The sequence below is a fragment of the Littorina saxatilis genome, linkage group LG15 (assembly GCF_037325665.1).
Source record: "Littorina saxatilis isolate snail1 linkage group LG15, US_GU_Lsax_2.0, whole genome shotgun sequence".
Lineage (NCBI taxonomy): Eukaryota > Metazoa > Mollusca > Gastropoda > Littorinimorpha > Littorinidae > Littorina > Littorina saxatilis.
This window is the reverse complement of record NC_090259.1, coordinates 44,577,288-44,597,708: the sequence shown is the minus strand read 5'-3', so window position 1 is coordinate 44,597,708 and position 20,421 is coordinate 44,577,288. Positions and strand designations below refer to the sequence as shown.

The 20,421-nt window shown below is 42.0% G+C and overlaps 2 protein-coding genes across 2 annotated transcripts in view; one reads left to right on the top strand and one right to left on the bottom strand.

Moving 5' to 3' along the window:
* Positions 1–268: 268 nt before the first annotated feature.
* LOC138949433 (uncharacterized protein C11orf98-like) lies at positions 269–6,277 on the bottom strand. Its single transcript, XM_070321260.1, has 5 exons — positions 5,903–6,277; positions 5,353–5,468; positions 3,212–3,336; positions 1,676–1,785; positions 269–547 (listed from the first exon to the last, which is right to left on the bottom strand). The coding sequence occupies exons 2-5, from the start codon at positions 5,389–5,391 to the stop codon at positions 285–287; spliced, it is 537 nt and encodes a 178-aa protein (XP_070177361.1). The 5' UTR covers positions 5,392–5,468; positions 5,903–6,277; the 3' UTR covers positions 269–284.
* Positions 6,278–8,508: 2,231 nt separating this feature from the next.
* LOC138949432 (protein crumbs-like) overlaps positions 8,509–20,421 on the top strand; it is a 130,441-nt gene continuing 118,528 nt past the window's right edge. The window contains exon 1 of the mRNA XM_070321257.1: positions 8,509–8,693. Within this exon, the coding sequence (XP_070177358.1) occupies positions 8,663–8,693 (31 nt within the window). The 5' untranslated portion in view covers positions 8,509–8,662. The remainder of the gene's footprint in view (positions 8,694–20,421) is intronic.

Here is a 20,421-nt window from a genome sequence, read left to right as displayed (position 1 = left end):
GTTGGTTCCGTACAACTCTCGCTTACTCTATTACTCATGTCGTATGCATTTAGAGCGCTTACTGCCCTTTGATTGTTGATCTCTAAATAGCGCTCTGCGTCATTTGTTTAAGACTGCTCTGTTATCAGTCAGCAGCATTTAGGTTTTTTCAAGGACTTAAAAGGACCTTTGCTATTTTTCAAGGACTTTCACCGACTTGAAATTGACCCCTCCAAATTCATTTCAAGCACCTGAATGAACCCTGAGCAAGTAATCACAAGAAGAATGATGACATGTCACACATTTTATTCTCCTGTTTCCTCCATTGTCACATCTTCATCCGAGTCCTTAGAGCTTTTTGCTGTGGCCTTGACCTTGCCTGTCTGTTTCCCTTTGACCTTGCTACCCTTCTTGGTCACCTTGGAGGTTGTCACCTTGGAGGTCTTCGCTTTGGAGGTCGTTACCTTGGAGGTGGGCGCTTTGGAGGTCGTCACCTTGGAAGTCGGCGCTTTGGAGGTCGTCACCTTGGATGTTGTCGTTTTGGAGGTCGCCTCCTCTGTCATTTGAACTGCAACACATGATCAGGCCATGACATCCTTGTCTGAAGATTTGCATCATACAGTGAAACACCCCCCTTTACCACAAAAAACCTTGGTTATTCTGCCATAAGTGCAGGTGGCTGGCTACACCCGGCCTGTTTACCCACACTTTGACTTTGGTGTACTTTTCACCCAGATAATAATAATATTGAGAGTATTTTGCAATTCACAAGAAACGTTCATGAGCTATTGGTTCTTCTTCTTCTTCTGCGTTCGTGGGCTGAAACTCCTACGTACACTCGTGTTTTTTTGCACGAGTGGAATTTTACGTGTATGACCGTATTTTACCCCGCCATTTAGGCAGCCATACGCCGTTTTCGGAGGAAGCATGCTGGGTATTTTCGTGTTTCTATAACCCACCGAACTCTGACATGGATTACAGGATCTTTTTTGTGCGTACTTGGTCTTGTGCTTGCGTGTACACACGGGGGTGTTCGGGCACCGAGGAGAGTCTGCACACAAAGTTGACTCTGAGAAATAAATCTCTCACCGAACGTGGGGACGAACTCACGCTGACAGCGGCCAACTGGATAAGCTATTGGTTCAAGGGCAGCAATAACATTGTCCGTTTTCAGAAGTGGAACTTTTAGGCGTTACTGCTTTTCGCTTCGACATTTTCATCAACGTGCTGAACTCGACGACAAAAATGGCGGCAGATAAAATCTCGTCATATCACATCTCACATGATTACATTGACCAATCGTCGAAGCTGTATTTTATCCACTGGGCTATCACGAGAAAAGGTTTGGCAACCTACTTTCGATTTCTTATTTTTCTTCTTCCATTTAGTGATCACGATCAAACTTGATTATTTTTATGATTGTCGTATTTTTTTCTCTTCAAACGTATTGGTCGTATCCTTGGCAACTTTGCGTAAAAAATACGGCGAAATCGTATGGGTAAACAGGTCTGCTACACCTAAACATGCATACAACTCAGTATCTCAACTAAAACCGGGGTAACACCTGGGAACATACGGTACCCCTAATGGTTTCACCTGAGGGCGTTAAACAACATGTATCTCTTTAACAAGCAATACAAACCCAATACAGTTCTTTCAGGAGTTTGTCTACTTGAATACTGTAATATCCCCTCACCATCAGTGTCTGCTGTCAGTGCGTCTTTCTCTCTCTGTCCGTGTTTCAGCCTCTTCAGCAGCCTGTTGCGTCTTTTGTTGGAGAGGTTAACGTTGTTCTTCATGTTCTTCCTGCACACACACAGTCAAGGAGACATACAGTACAGTGCAACCCTCCTGTTAAGACCACCCACCCCCTCCCCCCCCCCACCCCCCCATTTAAGACTTCCTCCCTTTCAAGACTCTGGGTTTTTCAAACTTTCTGTTCATAACCACTCCAAATGTACCCCCATTCAGCGCTGAAAGTCCACAAAATGAGGCACTGGCCTTTGGCTAGTACTGCTCATAAATTAATTTACTAGCCAGAGAGCAAATTTTACTTGCCAAACCAACCATTTGTTTCAGCAACTTTAATTAAATTTACTCGCATTTGGCGAATAGATTAACATTTCTACTCGCCATTTACATGTTTCTACTCGCCATGGCAAGTAAAATACTCGCCACTTTCAGGCCTGCCATTCTAAGACGCCCTCCTTTTGACCTCATTTTCTCAGATTTGTTAAAGGTCTTTAAAAGGTGGGGGGGGGGGGGAGTCCCAATCCCTCTTCAGAACCTTAACAAGTGCAGACCACAACCATGCAACCACACACCAATATCTACTCACAGTTGAAAATGTGCATAACACACATCCACATTGGACTCATTCAAAAACACACAGTCACACACACACACACACAAACACACACACAGTCACACAGTCACACACACACAAACAGTCACACACACACAAACAGTCACACACACACACACACACACACAAACAGTCACACACACACAGTCACACACACACACAAACAGTCACACACACACACAGTCACACACACACACACACAGTCACACACACAGACAGTCACACACACACACACAAACAGTCACACACACATACAGTCACACACACACACACAGTCACACACACACATACAGTCACACACACATACAGTCACACATACAGTCACACACACACACATACATACAGTCTCACACACACACAGTCACACACACACAAACAGTCACACACACATACAGTCTCACAAACACACACAGTCACACATACAGTCTCACACACACACATACATGTATGTACAGTCACACACAAACAGTCACACACACATACAGTCTCACAAACACACACAGTCACACATACAGTCTCACACACACACAGTCTCACACACACAGTCACACACACACACACATTTACTCACACTATACAGTGCCTAAACGCATACATGTGTCCTTCTAAATAAAATACAGAAGAATCTCACAAATACATGATCATGCAAATTGAAGAAAACAAAGAAAGAAACGCCATCACACACCCACACGCCATCACACACCCACACGTCATCACACACCCACACGCCAACACACACCCACACGCCATCACACACCCACACGCCATCACACACCCACACGCCATCACACACCCACACGCCATCACACACCCACACGCTAACACACACACACACCTAAATAAACCCAAAATTCCCAGCAAACTAACATTTTGTTTTTCAGCATGTCCTTGCTAAAGAGCTGCACTTGCTCCACGTTTAGCTCTTGCGGGTCTTTCTTTTTGTTTTCCGTCCTCCGCCCTCGCCGCCATTTCATGGTCTTTCTCTGTTTGTCCTAAAAAAAACCACAAATACACAAGTTGTATCACACAAAAAATGAAGAATCAATGAATGGCAAATATGAACTACCTTAAGCAAATTTGTGCTTAGCCAACCCGACTTCAAAAAGTAAATGCAAGTGGCAGGTGGGGATGGTGGTGGTTCGATGAAAACGTGTCAGTGTTGTAGCGTCCCTTTTGAGAAGTGGCCTTGACCCTTGATAGCGAATCTATCATGACAAGAAAGGTGGACTAGGCCAGTGGACTCAAAATAAAGTGGGATCGGTCTTGGGACTTGTAACTAAACTCCTCAACTTAAATTTCATATCTTCTTCTTCTTCGTTCATGGGCTAACACTCCCACGTTCACACATGTTTTTGCAAGAGTGGGTTTTCACGTGTATGACCGTTTTTACCCTGCCATTCAGGCAGCCATACGTCGATTTCGGGGGAGGCATGCTGGGCATTTTTGTGTTTCTATAACCCACCGAACTCTGACATGGATTACAGGATCTTTTCCGTGCGCTCTTTGTCTTGTGCTTGTGTGTACACACTAAGGGGGATAAGTCACTAGCAGGTCTGCACATAAGTTGACCTGGGAGATTGGAAAAATCTCCACCCTTAATTAACCCACCAGACGGCCACGATTTGAACTCACAACCTCACGATTAGGAGGCCGATGTCTTATCCACTATGCCACTGCGCCCGTCCAACCTTCATATCAAGTGCAGTGCATTGAAACCTCTGTGATAAGTCTTAAGAACTTTCATTTAAAAGGCCATGTGCGCCCGAGTTAAAACGAAAACAAACTACAGTATAATCATTTACAACATTAAAAGATTTTGCCAACCCTCATTTTAAGATTTTGGAGCCTTGACATCAGAACGATATCTGGCGTGTGTTTCTTTCAGGCGAGAAAGAGGCTAGCCTGTCGTGAAGCTAGGAAGCGAGAGAGAATATGACTGAAACGGTTTGATGGCTACAACTACGCAAGGATTAAACACCATTGGTTGATAAGAAAAAGATTGTCTGCACTGTTTGGAAAATGGCCACGAACAGCCAATTGGATTGGCAGTAGTGCTGCGGCCATTCTTTCTAACATAGCAAGCACCTCCAAGGCATGCTAGCGTTTTCTCGCCATATTCGAGCATTCCTCGCAAGGAGAATTGCCCAAGAAACGCGTACTTCCTTACCCAACTCGCCAATTTTTACCTTACAGAAACGGGGGACAGGCACCTGTGTTTCTGCTGCAGCACATTTTTAAACAGCTGTGGCAACACTCAAACATCGATCTCACACTTTCCCAAACATCTTTCAACAAAAAGCCCTTTTCAATGCACGTTATTCAGCAAGGAGATGTATGTACCTCAAGGTTCTGTACCATAATACACACCTAAAAAATGTGTAAATAAAAATAAAACACACCAGTAACCAGGTTAGGTACGTTTATATCTATCTATAATATATATACGGCTTGTCTGTGTCTGTCTGTCGGTCACTTCGCGATGCACGGCCAAAGTTCTCAATGGATCTGCTTCAAATTTGGTGGGCATATTCAGGTAGACCCAAAACACAATCTGGTCGATGAAAATTTTCAACACGTGCTCTCGGCGCGCAGCGCTGAACCGATTTTTGTTTTTCTGTTCATCCATTCCCAGTAACTCTTCCTTATCTTCTCTAGTGTTTTGCGCGTTTATCTCCCTTCCTTAGTACGGAGCCGGGTCCCCGGCAAAGCCGGGTATTCCGCTCGCCGGGTATCCGGTGAAGCGGGTATTCATCTAGTAATCAATATTTCGGGACGTTACTGCCTTCTTCGGGATGGTAAGCTTATGAAAAGAATGGAATGACGGCACTAAGCTAGTGAGTTGTACATCCTCTTACCACCAATTAGCCTATCTTGGGACAGGTAGAGTTAGGTTTCTCTGATTGTAAAAATTTTAAGTTCTGATCTATCTCATGCAGCCAACCATTTTGGCCAGATGCAGTTATAAGTTCCATAACAATCCAACATCAAAATTAAAAGCAAAAACTTACTGTCTTCTTCTTGTTCTTGAACTGACCAAAGACGCCCATTGTGTTTTGTTGTTAAAGTTCTTTGGAGTGAAGTCAATCCAACGTTAAGCTTTCTTAACTATTATTCACAGACGGGCCTGAAACAAAAGAAATATGAACAAGTGATTACCAAAGAAAAAACACTCGCTTGTAAAATCAGCCGACAGTCTACAAAATAAGAAGAATCGTTCAGTTCATAGTAATATGGCGTTGTAATAAATCCAGACTGAGATAGACTATCGTAGAAAGAGAGAGAGAGAGAGAGAGAGAGAGAGAGAGAGAGAGAGAGAGAGAGAGAGAGAGAGAGTCTGAGAGAGAGAGAGAGAGAGAGAGAGTCAGAGAGAGAGAGAGAGAGAGAGAGAGAGAGAGAGAGAGAGAGAGAGACGATAAACATCAACGCCCACCAACTCCTGCGAACAAACTAAATATTCACGGGTAATAACGTAGAATTCGTGATAAACTCCAGCTAATTGTAATGTTCGCATTTACTTTTAGCCTACATTCAAACGAAGAATCTGTTACGTGCTCTTACTCGTGATGAAGGCTAGGTTTGTTGACGCTGGGGAAATCCACATGGAACGGATGTGCTATCCAAGTAATCTCCCCTCGCTTTGAACGAAAAGATAACTCTTGCTCCCTTATCAACAAGACTCAAGACAAGAGTGATTTCCCGTGGGTCACGCACGCGCGCGTGTTGCGACTCGTTTTACCTGTCGCTCGCTGCCAGTCCAGTCAAGCATGCCACACACGGCACACACATACACACAGGTGACGCGCTATGATCTTGACCGACTTTCGCTTCCGTCGCGTTATCGTCGCACTATTTATGATCGTCATAAGCTAGCAGACGACAACTAGGGTCGCCTCTCTAGTAGGCCTACACTCCACCGCCGATCGTCAATCAAGTAAACTGAGGACTGACCGACTCGGACATTTGAGATAAGCTAGCGATGTCCGATAAGCTTAGCAGCTGGCATTTCTGCTAACAAAAGGAAATATGCCGAGCATCTCAATGCGTGATCACGTGACGGATTGTTTGTGGACAAGTGCGTTGGGTGTGGTAGAATGGAACAGACACACCTGTTCGCGGGGTGGACGACACTGAACGTCTGAAGACTCGCATAGCGTTTATTTGTAGTTACAAATATATACTAATCTATCTGTACAGTAGTATGGTATAAGTTTGGCTGCTTATGTGTTTATGTTGTAGATCTGTATTCATACATGCAATAGTTATCCTTTTGGTTCAGGTGGAACATTCTGATTTAGTGTGTATGTGTGTGTGTAGGGGGTGGGGGGGGGGGGGGGGGGAAGCTTTCTGGTTACGTTTTTTCAAGTTTGGTCAGTTACGGTCTAGCTAGCAAAACTGAAATGATAGAGCATAACATTTCCATGTACGCATTTTAGGCCCAACATAATTTGTGTTTACCTTTAGAGGAATTTGTCTTTCAAATGAATATGTGTGTGGGTGCGTGTGTGTGTGTGAGTTATTTCTTTGTAACTTTTACGGTATGATAAACTTTTTGAATGAGTTTTTGACTTGAAACTCGAAAATGATTCAGAATCACGTCAGATCTCAGAGTCACCTAACTGCCCATCCCAACCGCACACGCCAAGTCCTGATGCCATTTACTCCAGAAAAAAAACATAAAAATGTACGTAAGGCCTAACAAAAAAAATAGGTGTAGTTACGGTAACCCGACATACCCTATTTTTAGGGGCCGACCCTATAACTTTTTATTACATTTGTCAAAAAACAAAAACAAAAACAAAAAAAAACGAGTGCAGAAATTAAACGCAATGAAAGCGAAAGCGCTCGAGTCGCACACTTATTTCCCTGTCAAGTAGGTTTAATTTGTACACATTAGAAAAAAAAGTTTAAAAAGAAAAAAGTGATTGCCTACCTTCCTACCCTATTTTTTTTGGCTATGTTACCTTAACCACACCTATTTTTTTTGGCCTAAAAAATATAATGATATATATAAAAATAAAAATAAATGAGTGACACTGACAGCTTTCAGCATCTTCAACACCCAGTTTTAAAGACATCACATACGGCTGGTCTTGTTCTCAATTGGTCTCAAGTGAAAGAAAACAATTCAAGTTTACAAAGTGGGAGAGACAGAGACTTGAGAAGAGCAGTCCGGCCTTGCCAACTTAAAATCCCTGCTTCCTGACTGTGTCTTCCATTCTCTCTGTATGTTTGGGTCACACACTTCTCTACCTCTGACTCCTTGCTGATTCACCGGGCTTGCTGTTTTAAAAGTACTGGAGTAAATGCACTGTACTTGCATTCACACATACAAAGTCGCACACGGCATGTATGCACAAACGGTGTGACGTTTTCATCTTTCGCCGTGTTGATATTTCGCTTCTCGGCCTCGTTGATCTAGTATAAACTCTACACTGAACAAAAAAACACCCTTCGATAGTACTGATGAGCGACCTTGTGTACCTTACATTCATGGGGCCAAATTTGTCCAACCAATTTGTTTTATTTAACTTAGAAATTTGATTCATCCTAAAATGTTTCCTTCTTACTCAAGGGACGTAACCACTCAGTACACGTTTTCGAAGAATTCGATTTTGGGGTTGAAATCTATTAAATTTTACCACCAATTTTCTTCACATGCAAGAAACTGACATGCTTTTCGTCCTTAAATAATTTCACTTCTTAATTTTACCAGGAAACAACATTTCAGTCTTGAGTATATGTCGAGGGGGAAATATGTACACAGGCGAAAGATGAAATCGTGACAGGTGGGAACCCTGAAAGTCTCCCAAAAACTTGCGCTACACTGACACGCAATTGTATGTCACACTGAGAAAGTGTCCTTATATATTATATTTGGAGGTCTTTTCTATTTGTACTGAAAAAAACACAACAAAGCACACTCTCTTCGAGCACGAAAAGTACAAGAAAATGAAGAGAGAAAAAAACACGAAAAAACAACAAACTGCCGCAGAATGTAAACAGTACTGGGTGCGACGACGAGGCCTTGTCACCTTACTCCTTTAGCGCTGCTTTACCCGTGCGCCACACCAACAGGCGTGGGAAAGAATGTGTCCCCTGACGGAGGTCAAAATAACAAATCATACGTGTATTGTCTGAGAGCGTGAAAGTATAGGATGGGTGGCCATGCTTCCTACTACTAGCTGTGTCGTTCGAAGCTGTATCGTTGTGTCAAGTCGGGCTGTTTTGCCAGGATCAACAGAGGAGTAGGCTTGTGTCGCCATGTCTGTGCTGTCGTCTGCGACCAGTTTATTGTCTTGAGAGGCAAATATTGCGGCCATGGCTCAAACAAAGTGCTTGTTTGTGACCGGTGAGTGTGTGATGAAGTTATCCCCTCTTCAAATTCTCTCGCCCCGATGTGTTGTGTTGTCCTCGACTCGACTGAGCGAGGTGTGTTATAAATGTGTGGCGTGGGGGGTGATGAGTCTCTTCCGGGACACTTTACACAACTTCCACAACTCTCGTCAACGTTTTATAACGCCCTCTCTTCCTTAGTTCCTTCCGTAAGATAAAATAAAATGGATGATCTGTATTTCGGAATAAAATCCTCCGTACACCTGTTCAGTTTACCTGTTTGTTTGAAGCACACCTGTAGGGAAAGAAACGTTTGTTTTCATTGCGGGTGGGGATTACGTGTGCTACATAACGGGGTGCAGGGAAAACCACCTGTGTGTGTATCGCTTTAGGAAGTTCCTGTCTTTTCCGTAGATATACTGAGCTTACTGTTGAAAGGTGTCCCTGTATCTGATATATCTACCTGTGTCTATACCTGTGTCTGATATCTACCTGTGTCTATACCTGTCCCACCTGTGTCTGATATCTACCTGTGTCTATACCTCACCTGTCCCACCTGTGTCTGATATCTACCTGTCCCACCCGTGTCTGATATCTACCTGTCCGCTGTTAATTAGTGTTAGAAAATTATTTTAAAAGGGTGTAGCTTTTTTAAAGAGAACACACATTTATAGTATATAAGTATGGGGTAGTTTCAGGTTCCACACTTTGGCATACCTTACATAAACTGTGATTCCTATTCCTAACACCTACTGTGACCGTTTGGGTATTGTATAGGATTAGGAATGTGTAACTGTGAGTCACTCATTATTGTCTAACTGAAGACCGTGGGCCATGGTGTCAAAACAACTTGTGTCCATGTATGCACTGATGACTTCATTATACTAATAGTGGAGCAGCTGGCTATATTTTCTTCTGTAGATTGAACTCGCATATATGTATTATTTTTTGTGGGAATTTTGTAATTCTGGCTTGACAGTAATTACCAGAGAACACGGGCAAGCTGGGTTAGACTTAGAGATCATAGACTGACTGCCCCAAATCATTTTATAAGGATTTTGTGCAAACCAAGGTGTCCTATTACACACGTTGAACACTCTTATTTTATCTATCATAGGACCTGTTGGTGTTTAGGTATAAATAATTTTATTGTTAGGATAATTTTACAGCGGAACTGCCTTGTTAAGACCCCTGTTGGAATACTTTCACCCTTTCATTTTAAGACCTGGCTTCTTCAGTTTTTCGGTTAATATCAGTGATGGCGCTAGTATTTTTTCAAACCGGTACGCAAACTTTTATGATGTAAACAGTCCCGAAAAAAACCGTAGGCTGGTCATTGGAACCAGTTAGAGTCTAACTCAAGAGTACTAGTTTTATTGTTCTACCAGCAAAAAACCCCACCCGGTAGTTCTAAAAAAACAACCGGTAGGTCAAACCGGCAGCCAATTTTGTTCCAGTAATTTATTTTTTCAACTGGTAAAATACCGGTAATTACCGGTTAACGCCAATACTGTAATATATATATGTATAATTGTTTTTTTATTTTTTTATTTTTATTTTTTTTTAAATTTTTTTAATTTTTTTTATTTTTTTATATATGTATAATATAATTTATGTACATTTACCTCCATTTTTGAGAGCTGATTATCTCAGATATTTCGAGGGAAAAGGGAGGTTCCACTGTACCATGCCTTGGGAATGATATTAAATAGAAATGGCAACTGCTGGTTGAAACCAGATTGAAGCTCTGCCCATCCCTATGACTTTAATTTTTCAGAGCTGTGTCACTGTCATGAAAATAATACAAGTACATGATGTAGTCAACAGGTGCACAAGGCCAAAAAAATAAATAGGTGTGGGTAACATAGCCAAAAAAAATAGGGTAGGAAGGTAGGCAATCACTTTTTTTTTTTAAACTTTTTTTTCTAATGTGTACAAATTAAACCTACTTGACAGGGAAATAAGTGTGCGACTTGAGCGCTTTCGCTTTCATTGCGTTTTCTGCACTCGTTTTTTGTTCTTCTTTTTTTGACAAATGTAATAAAAAGTTATAGGGTAGGTCGGGTTACCGTAACCACACCTTTTTTTTTTTAGGCCCAAGACATAATAAAACAGACCCATACCAGTTACAATGAATTAAGCTACAAGGACCACTACCAGCTGGACCATTGTTGGTTGTTCTTCAGAGCATGGTTCCCTCCTTTTGTCAGTTTGTGACATGCATTTTCAGTCCTTGATTAGGCCAAATAAAAATATTTGTCATCATTTTCACGAGTTTTCATTCACAAACACCTGGGAAATAAATCTCATGTTCCCCATGCAATAACTCGAGGTGGTGAATGGGTTTGAGCTTTCAGGTGAAACGTGGATTGTCAAAGTAAAAGCCAATCAGGCTGATTGTTTGATGTGTGGAACCATCGCGGCTTTGGATTTGTGTTTCCGAGGACAACGATTGTAAGCATTCACTCTCAAAGACCCAATCAATGTTGATAATTACCGCGACGACTCATGGTCAATTTGCAACTTATCTCTGTAATCGCAAAATCCACAAATAAAAGTCAAAAGCACTTAAAAGAAAAGAAATATGCTCAACACTTACTGAACTCACAGGTATGATCGCAGCTCTGTACATTTTCAGACTGGAAGAAAAGCGTCAACAAGCTACGTTTGACGTCACATACACGTTTGACGTGTTATCTCGTGCTACTGTGACGATGCTTTGTGGGCCGGAGTTGGATTCTAAAAATTCGTCCCCCTGTGGGTTATTGTGCATTTTGTTGCACAACCAAAATGATGACAAAAACGATGTTTGGTGGCTTGTTGTCAGACCAGCATTTTGTTGTTGGTCCTCGGGGAGCATATCGCCTTTTGTCATATTTATCAACCGCGGCCTTCGGCCTTGGTCGATAAAGATGAAACAAAAGACGATATGGTCCCATTGGACCAACAAAATAGCTGGTCTGTCAACAAGCCACCAAACATCTTATAATGTTGGTTTAGGGTAACCCAACCGACCCTATTTTTCCCCGCCGACCCTAAAACGATTTTTCATTTCTACAAAAAAATTTAACTTTTGGCACATTTTACGAACCATACTGAGACTTAGGAAAGTAACTTCCTTTAAACTCAACTAAATCTTTAAAAAAAAAATGATAAATAAAAAAACCGACCTACCGACCCTAGCTTTTTTGGTTACGTTACCCTAAACCAACATATATTATTGTTTGGCCTCATAATAATTAACATGTATTAAATGGCTACTAGAATGTATTTTCTTTAGTGTTGACTGTTGTCATTAATACTCCCGTTAGATAAGGACACAGACATTCAACAAAAACATAGTAAGTACACCGCTCCCATGGGGTCGCCTTCACACGGCGGGAGTGTTTCCACAGAGCTACCCCACCCCTTTACTTCTCTTCTTTTGTCTTATTTCTGCCTTACCAGTCCTTTCACCTATATTTCCTTCCAAGAAAACTCTCCCTACTATTCCCTGCAGTTTTCCAATTCTTTTCTTGTTGTCTTATTTCTACCTGACTGGATCCATCACCTTTATTTCACTTACCAAAAGTCTTCTTTTCCACATCCTTATTTCTCTGCCCCCCCGCATGTCGTAAGAGGCGACTAACGGATTCTGTTTCTCCTTTTACCCTTGTTGAGTGGTTCTTGTATAGAATATAGTCAATGTTTGTAAAGATTTTAGTCAAGCAGTATGTAAGACATGTTAAGTCCTTTGTACTGGAAACTTGCATTCTCCCAGTAAGGTCATATATTGTACTACGTTGCAAGCCCCTGGAGCAATTTTTTTATTAGTGCTTTTGTGAACAAGAAACAATTAACAAGTGGCTCTATCCCATCTCCCCCCCTTTCCCCGTCGCGATATAACCTTCGTGGTTGAAAACGACGTTGAACACCAAAATAAAGAAAGAAAGAACCTTTACCTCTTTTTTTTTAAATGTTAGTAACTAACAGAAACATTCTCTGGTTTCCATGTTACGCGAGTGATGTGTTTTGAAATGCTTCAAATGTAGTGAATGTAGACAATCAACATGTGCAGTTTATTTCTAATTTTTTCTCAGCAGGCCAAGGATATATATGTACATTTGGAAACATTATTTATCAATTAAATCCATGTGAATGGTTTCCAATGGAGAATAACCCAGTTATAAGAGGTGTAACTGAAGAAATGCCTAAGACTAAGATTTCACAGACTTGCCTGAAAATGTCAGACAAACCTAAAGACAGTCCCTTAGTTTGCATCTTGACAATGCATCTGAAGATTGGGGAATGATATTATTATTAATCATATTAAACCAAATTTCCTGTGAGATTAGCACTGAAGGTATTATCAAAACGATGTTGCTATGAAGTTATGTAAACAAACAAAAATAAATTCTCAACAAAAAAAGAGGCAACAAACTTCTATTCTTCTAAAAAGTGAAATGGGTACGCTATGATTCCACAATCAATACTAAAGGAGCAAGAAGGTTAATGGAGTGTTTAATTATTGACAATACGAAATATTTACCAGAAGAACCTCGATTGATCAATTGATCTTTGAGTTTGAAGTAGGGAAGTATTTGTGATCAATTAAGCATTATTTAAACAAACCATTTTCCTTCTTTTTTTTAAATGAATGTCTAATTTTACCCGCAGACACCACCACTTTCTTGTGTACTAAGAGTAAACAAAATGTGATGGCTATTTGAAGACTCTGTTATGCTACATGGTTCCTTTGTGTTAAATACTAGGTTAGGCCCCCCCCTCCCCCCCAAAAACAATAGTCTGTTTACGGTATCCCGACCGACCCTATTTTTTTGTGCGACCCTAGATTTTTTTTTTGGCATTTGGGTGAGAAAAAAAAAGTCTTTGTTTTTTGGGAAAATAACTAATAAAAATATGTTTTTTGGGGGGGAAAAAAAATTAAAAATCCCGACCTACTGACCCTATTTTTTTTGCCTATGTTACGGTAAACAGACTTTTTTTGGGGGGGGGGCCTTAACCTTATAATTTTATTGACAACAATGGCAATCAAGATGAATGATCTTGATTATTTGTTTGTTGGTTAGTGGGCCTTATTTGTGTTGTGTTTTGTGCTTTTTTCCCTGTGTTTTTGTCCCCCTTTTTAATTTTTGGGTTATTTTTTTTGATTTTTTTTTTTTGATGAAGAACTGTTCGAAGTGAAAGGGGGGAATCAATGTGTTGATGGACTTGCTTAGTTATTAGTAACTTGGTTATGACAAATATAGGATTTCTTGTTTTAAACTGTTGCACTTGCAGTGACTGTTGCAGTTTTAGCAGATTAATTTGAAACTGTATGTTTGGTAATGACATATATATTTTACAAAGTAGAAGACTGGAGTCTGTCCAGACTGAGAGTCTTCTTCTTCTTCTGCGTTCGTGGGCTGAAACTCCCACGTACACTCATGTTTTTTGCACGAGTAGAATTTTACGTGTATGACCGTTTTTTACCCCGCCATTTAGGCAGCCATACGCCGTTTTCGGAGTATGCATGCTTGGTATTTTCGTGTTTCTATAACCCACCGAACTCTGACATGGATTACAGGTTCTTTTTCGTGCGCACTTGGTCTTGTGCTTGCGTGTACACACGGGGGTGTTCGGACACCGAGGAGAGTCTGCATACAAAGTTGACTCTGAGAAATAAATCTCTCGCCGAACGTGGGGACGAACTCACGCTGACAGCGGCCAACTGGATACAAATCCAGCGCGCTACCGACTGAGCTACATCCCCACCCAATGAGAGTCAATTACACCTATCTATTTTAAGACTCTCTCTTTTGATGCCTTTAAGTATGTCGAACATGTAAGGAAGGAGTCAGCAAATGACACTAAACCCTGACGTGGTGGTAAGACGTCGGCTTCCTAATCGGGAGGTCGTGAGTTCGAATCCCGGTCGCTGCCGCCTGGTGGGTTAAGAGTGGAGATTTTTCCGATCTCGCAGGTCAACTTATGTGCAGACCTGCTAGTGACTTAACCCCCTTCGTGTGTACACGCAAACACAAGACCAAGTGCGCACGGAAAAGATCCTGTAATCCATGTCGGAGTTCGGTGGGTTATGGAAACACGAAAATACCCAGCATGCCTACTCAACGAAAGCGGAGTGAGCTGACTATGCTCTCAGAGTATAGTGGGGGGAACCCAAATGGGCAAACGAGCTCACATGTAACACCAGAAAATTCTGGAACGCTGAAGAAGAAGAAGATGCCTTTAAAAGAGAAGTTCAACTGTACCATTTCAAGACCCCCCAATTTAAAACTTCCTCCCTTTTAACTATTTAAGACCTTGATTTTTCAGATTTTATGTTCATAACCTCTGTACATTTACCTCCATTTTTACACTCTCCTTGTTAAGACCTGCCTGATTTTCTCAGATTTGTAGATCTTAGGCCAAAAAAAAAAAATAGTCTGTTTACGGTAACCCGACCAACCCTATTTTTTTCGCGCGACCCTAGACTTTTTTTTGGCATTTGGGGGAGAAAAAAAAATAACGTAAAGATATGGTTTTTTTTGGGGGAAAAAAAAAAAAAAATCCCGACCTACCGACCCTATTTTTTTGGCCTATGTTACCGTAAACAGACTTTTTTTTGTTTGGCCTTAACGCATTGTCTCCCAGGTACGAATATATATCCGTACCCACTCATATGGCTCTTTCTGACTAGGTACGGATATATATCCACTCAGACTGTTAGCTTCTGTCGCTTCCTGTAACGCCGATCTAATGCCTGCATTCAAGCGTTTTGATACACAGTTACTACACAGTTACTACTATTCACAGTGACCTACTGCAGCACAGCTGGTCTCAGCTAAAAATAAAAACTTGGTCAACATAGGTGGGGTAGAAAGTGTTAAAAGGAGGGATTTCAGTGTCCTTGGCAAGGTGACTAGACAGCAAGCTCAGTTCTTCAGACCTAGTACTGACTACCAGGTTAACATTATGTCAGCCTGGAATGTTCTAATCTTTAGGTAAGTCTGTTAAACAACCCTCTCCCTCTCACACACCCGTGTCAGGTAGATAAACAAGGATCGTGTGATTGTGTAACCAAAACCACCAGCAGGTAATAAGATAGTATACCTGTACACTTGATATTTTTCAAACTGTAGCCAAATGGCACAAGTTGCCTGTTACCCCTTTCTCCATTGCTGAAAATATTGTTGATATATAGGGGGTAGGGCTATGAGGGTAGGGGAGGGTACAGACAGTCTTACAGCTCAGCCCTTTACAAGAATGAATGGAATTACAGTATTTTATTAAAACAGTTAGAATACGTTACTGGTGAATATGATCAAACATGAAATTCAATAAATAAATTCAATGTTAATCCCATAGTGGTGATCACATTTAACGGAACCTGATTTTTGACAGGATACAGAGAGGGGGGGGGGGAGAGAGCTCTATTTCATTTTCAGTTACAGAGAGAGCAAAAGAGAGGAGGGAGAGAGAGACACACAGACAGACACTGAGACAGAATGCTTTGTCAGTTGCAACTTAAACATGAATACATACAGGGAAATGTTTTCAGTTAAACACATGGGGAGAGGTAAGGCCTAAAAAAAAAAATAGGTGTGGTTACGGTAACCCGACCTACCCTTTTTTTAGGGGCCGACCCTATAACTTTTTATTACATTTGTCAAAAAAAAAAGAAAACGAGTGCAGAAAACGCAATGAAAGCGAAAGCGCTCGAGTCGCACACTTATTTCCCTGTCAAGTAGGTACACATTAGAAAAAATTTTTTTTAAAAAAAGTGATTGCCTACCTTCCTACCCTATTTTTTTTGGCTATGTTACCGTAACCACACCTATTTTTTGGGGGCCTAAACAAAAACTAAGCCCAAAAGTACAGTTTCATGTTTCATTCAAATGCAAAGTATTTCAGACAAAAAACGTTTGTGAACACAGCTGGGTATGGCTTTATTTCGCAATCCAATCTGATCCTTACAAAAGCCGTTCATGAATATGCATGATGTTTGAAGTTAATCTTCGTAGCTCCGAGCTCCCGCAGTGGGGCACTGCGGTTATGAAATTAAAGGCCCCTCCTGTTTTTGGAACCGCAGGAGCTTTCTAGTTTGCTGTTAGGTAGATTTTTGGTTCCTCTTTCCTGTCATGCTCTCTTTTTCTTCATGAATTCTTTTTTTTCTGCCTTCTTGCTCATTCACCTGTATTTTTTCCAAAAATCTCTTCTCTTGCCGCTTGTCTCGCGATTCATGTATAGTTTAATCTGTTAGTGTTCTGATGTAAGTCCAGCAGTAGATAGGTTAAGCCTATTTTAACATACTGGAAACTGGTAATCTTCCAGTAGGTATTAATTTAGTTTTACTAAAGCCTGCTGGGACACAAGTAATGGGTTAGTGCATTTGTAAACAGGAATCGCTTGACAAGTGGCCCCCTTCATCCCCCCCTTCCTCGTCCTGATATGGCTCTGCGTAGTCGGCTGGACGTTAAGCAACAAATAAACAAACAAACAAAAGCTCCGAGCTGAGATGGTATCTGATTGTGTGTGGTCATTACAAATACCAATCTGATCGTGTGTGAACACTTGAGAGCGAGTTCAAACTTCAATCTGATTTTAAACATGATTATTGAAACAAAGAAAGTACATCATGTACTTACTTTCTTTGAAAATGAAGCAAAGAACATGTATGGAATGAATCGATTTTTTTCCGCAATGATTTACTTCAGTTACAAAAGTCCTCCTTTAGCCAAACGGCACAAGTTGCCTGTTTTATATACATGTATCTTCCTCAAATTAAACATGACAGAAGGAACATTTGCAGAATGAATTCATTTTGTATTCATGCCAAAATTGCCGCTATTCTGGATTATGTTACTTTTGTAACAACAGTGTGGCATATTGCTGTCTTATTAGGTTTTTTGAATTTGGGACACTAAACTTACAGTTTAATTAAACTTGAAAGTTCAATCTGATCACTTCAAACATATTTTAGAGAGAGAGAGAGAATGTGTGTGAGTGTGAAGCTGAACGTTTTTTGATGTTTCTGGAGGGAAAGGAAGCCTCTCCTTGAACGAAAAAGGTAAAATTCGACAGCAATCTGTATAGGCAATGAAGAAGAATTGAGATTGTAAGGACTCATACTTTTCATCACAAAAATCGTTGAAGAAAAATGTCTTGAGGGGGTGAGAGGTGCGATTTCTCCTCGAATTTCATGATGATCCTCCCCCACACACAAAAAAGAAGCGTTTTGGAGGTACATTCTTAAGCCAGGGGGGGGGGGGGGGGGGGGGGTTGCGCAACCCCAATACCCCCCCCCCCCCCCTAGTCCGGCCCTGGGTAGTATCGTACAGCCGGGACTGAGTGAGATGAGAGGGCGAGCGGGGGGGAGTGTGGCGGTGTGAGTGCTAACGGTACATACCTGTCACCTCGCACTGTCAATCATTCCGCCTCGCTTCATTCACAACCACTGACGTGTTGCTACAGTGGAACCCCCCTATTAAGACCCCCAAATTTAAGACTTCAGTGTTGGCACAGTGGAACCCCTCTGTTAAGATCAGACTCCCGATTTAAAGACCAGTGTTGGTACAGTGGAATCCCCCTGTTAAGACCCCCAATTTAAGACTTCAGTCTTGGTACAGTGGAACCCCTCTGTTAAGATCAGACCCCCGATTTAAGACTTCGGTGTTGGTACAGTGGAATCCCCCTGTTAAGACCCCCAATTTAAGACTTCAGTCTTGGTACAGTGGAACCCCTCTGTTAAGATCAGACCCCCGATTTAAGACTTCGGTGTTGGTACAGTGGAATCTCCCTGTTAAGACCCCCAATTTAAGACTTCAGTCTTGGTACAGTGGAACCCCTCTGTTAAGATCAGACCCCCGATTTAAGACTTCGGTGTTGGGACAGTGGAATCTCCCTGTTAAGACCCCCAATTTAAGACTTCAGTCTTGGTACAGTGGAACCCCTCTGTTAAGATCAGACCCCCGATTTAAGACTTCGGTGTTGGTACAGTGGAATCCCCCTGTTAAGACCCCCAATTTAAGACTTCAGTCTTGGTACAGTGGAACCCCTCTGTTAAGATCAGACCCCCGATTTAAGACTTCGGTGTTGGTACAGTGGAATCCCCCTGTTAAGACCCCCAATTTAAGACTTCAGTCTTGGTACAGTGGAACCCCTCTGTTAAGATCAGACCCCCGATTTAAGACTTCGGTGTTGGGACAGTGGAATCTCCCTGTTAAGACCCCCAATTTAAGACTTCAGTCTTGGTACAGTGGAACCCCTCTGTTAAGATCAGACCCCCGATTTAAGACTTCGGTGTTGGTACAGTGGAATCCCCCTGTTAAGACCCCCAATTTAAGACTTCAGTCTTGGTACAGTGGAACCCCTCTGTTAAGATCAGACCCCCGATTTAAGACTTCGGTGTTGGTACAGTGGAATCCCCCTGTTAAGACCCCCAATTTAAGACTTCAGTCTTGGTACAGTGGAACCCCTCTGTTAAGATCAGACCCCCGATTTAAGACTTCGGTGTTGGTACAGTGGAATCCCCCTGTTAAGACCCCCAATTTAAGACTTCAGTCTTGGTACAGTGGAACCCCTCTGTTAAGATCAGACCCCCGATTTAAGACTTCGGTGTTGGTACAGTGGAATCCCCCTGTTAAGACCCCCAATTTAAGACTTCAGTCTTGGTACAGTGGAACCCCTCTGTTAAGATCAGACCCCCGATTTAAGACTTCGGTGTTGGTACAGTGGAATCCCCCTGTTAAGACCCCCAATTTAAGACTTCAGTCTTGGTACAGTGGAACCCCTCTGTTAAGATCAGACCCCCGATTTAAGACTTCGGTGTTGGTACAGTGGAATCTCCCTGTTAAGACCCCCAATTTAAGACTTCAGTCTTGGTACAGTGGAACCCCTCTGTTAAGATCAGACCCCCGATTTAAGACTTCGGTGTTGGTACAGTGGAATCTCCCTGTTAAGACCCCCAATTTAAGACGTCAGTGTTGGGACAGTGGAACCCCTCTGTTAAGATCAGACCCCCGATTTAAGACTTCGGTGTTGGTACAGTGGAATCTCCCTGTTAAGACCCCCAATTTAAGACTTCAGTCTTGGTACAGTGGAACCCCTCTGTTAAGATCAGACCCCCGATTTAAGACTTCGGTGTTGGTACAGTGGAATCCCCCTGTTAAGACCCCCAATTTAAGACTTCAGTCTTGGTACAGTGGAACCCCTCTGTTAAGATCAGACCCCCGATTTAAGACTTCGGTGTTGGTACAGTGGAATCTCCCTGTTAAGACCCCCAATTTAAGACTTCAGTCTTGGTACAGTGGAACCCCTCTGTTAAGATCAGACCCCCGATTTAAGACTTCGGTGTTGGTACAGTGGAATCCCCCTGTTAAGACCCCCAATTTAAGACTTCAGTCTTGGTACAGTGGAACCCCTCTGTTAAGATCAGACCCCCGATTTAAGACTTCGGTGTTGGTACAGTGGAATCTCCCTGTTAAGACCCCCAATTTAAGACGTCAGTGTTGGGACAGTGGAACCCCTCTGTTAAGATCAGACCCCCGATTTAAGACTTCGGTGTTGGTACAGTGGAATCTCCCTGTTAAGACCCCCAATTTAAGACTTCAGTCTTGGTACAGTGGAACCCCTCTGTTAAGATCAGACCCCCGATTTAAGACTTCGGTGTTGGTACAGTGGAATCCCCCTGTTAAGACCCCCAATTTAAGACTTCAGTCTTGGTACAGTGGAACCCCTCTGTTAAGATCAGACCCCCGATTTAA

Coding starts and splice junctions, on each gene's coding strand:
- LOC138949433 (XM_070321260.1), bottom strand. CDS start 5,391: ATGGGCGTCTTTGGTCAGTTCAAGAACAAGAAGAAGACA. Junction 3,337..5,352: donor TCAAGAACAAGAAGAAGACA/GTAAGTTTTTGC, acceptor GGTTTTTTTTAG/GACAAACAGAGAAAGACCAT. Junction 1,786..3,211: donor GACATGCTGAAAAACAAAAT/GTTAGTTTGCTG, acceptor GTGTGTGTGCAG/GAAGAACATGAAGAACAACG.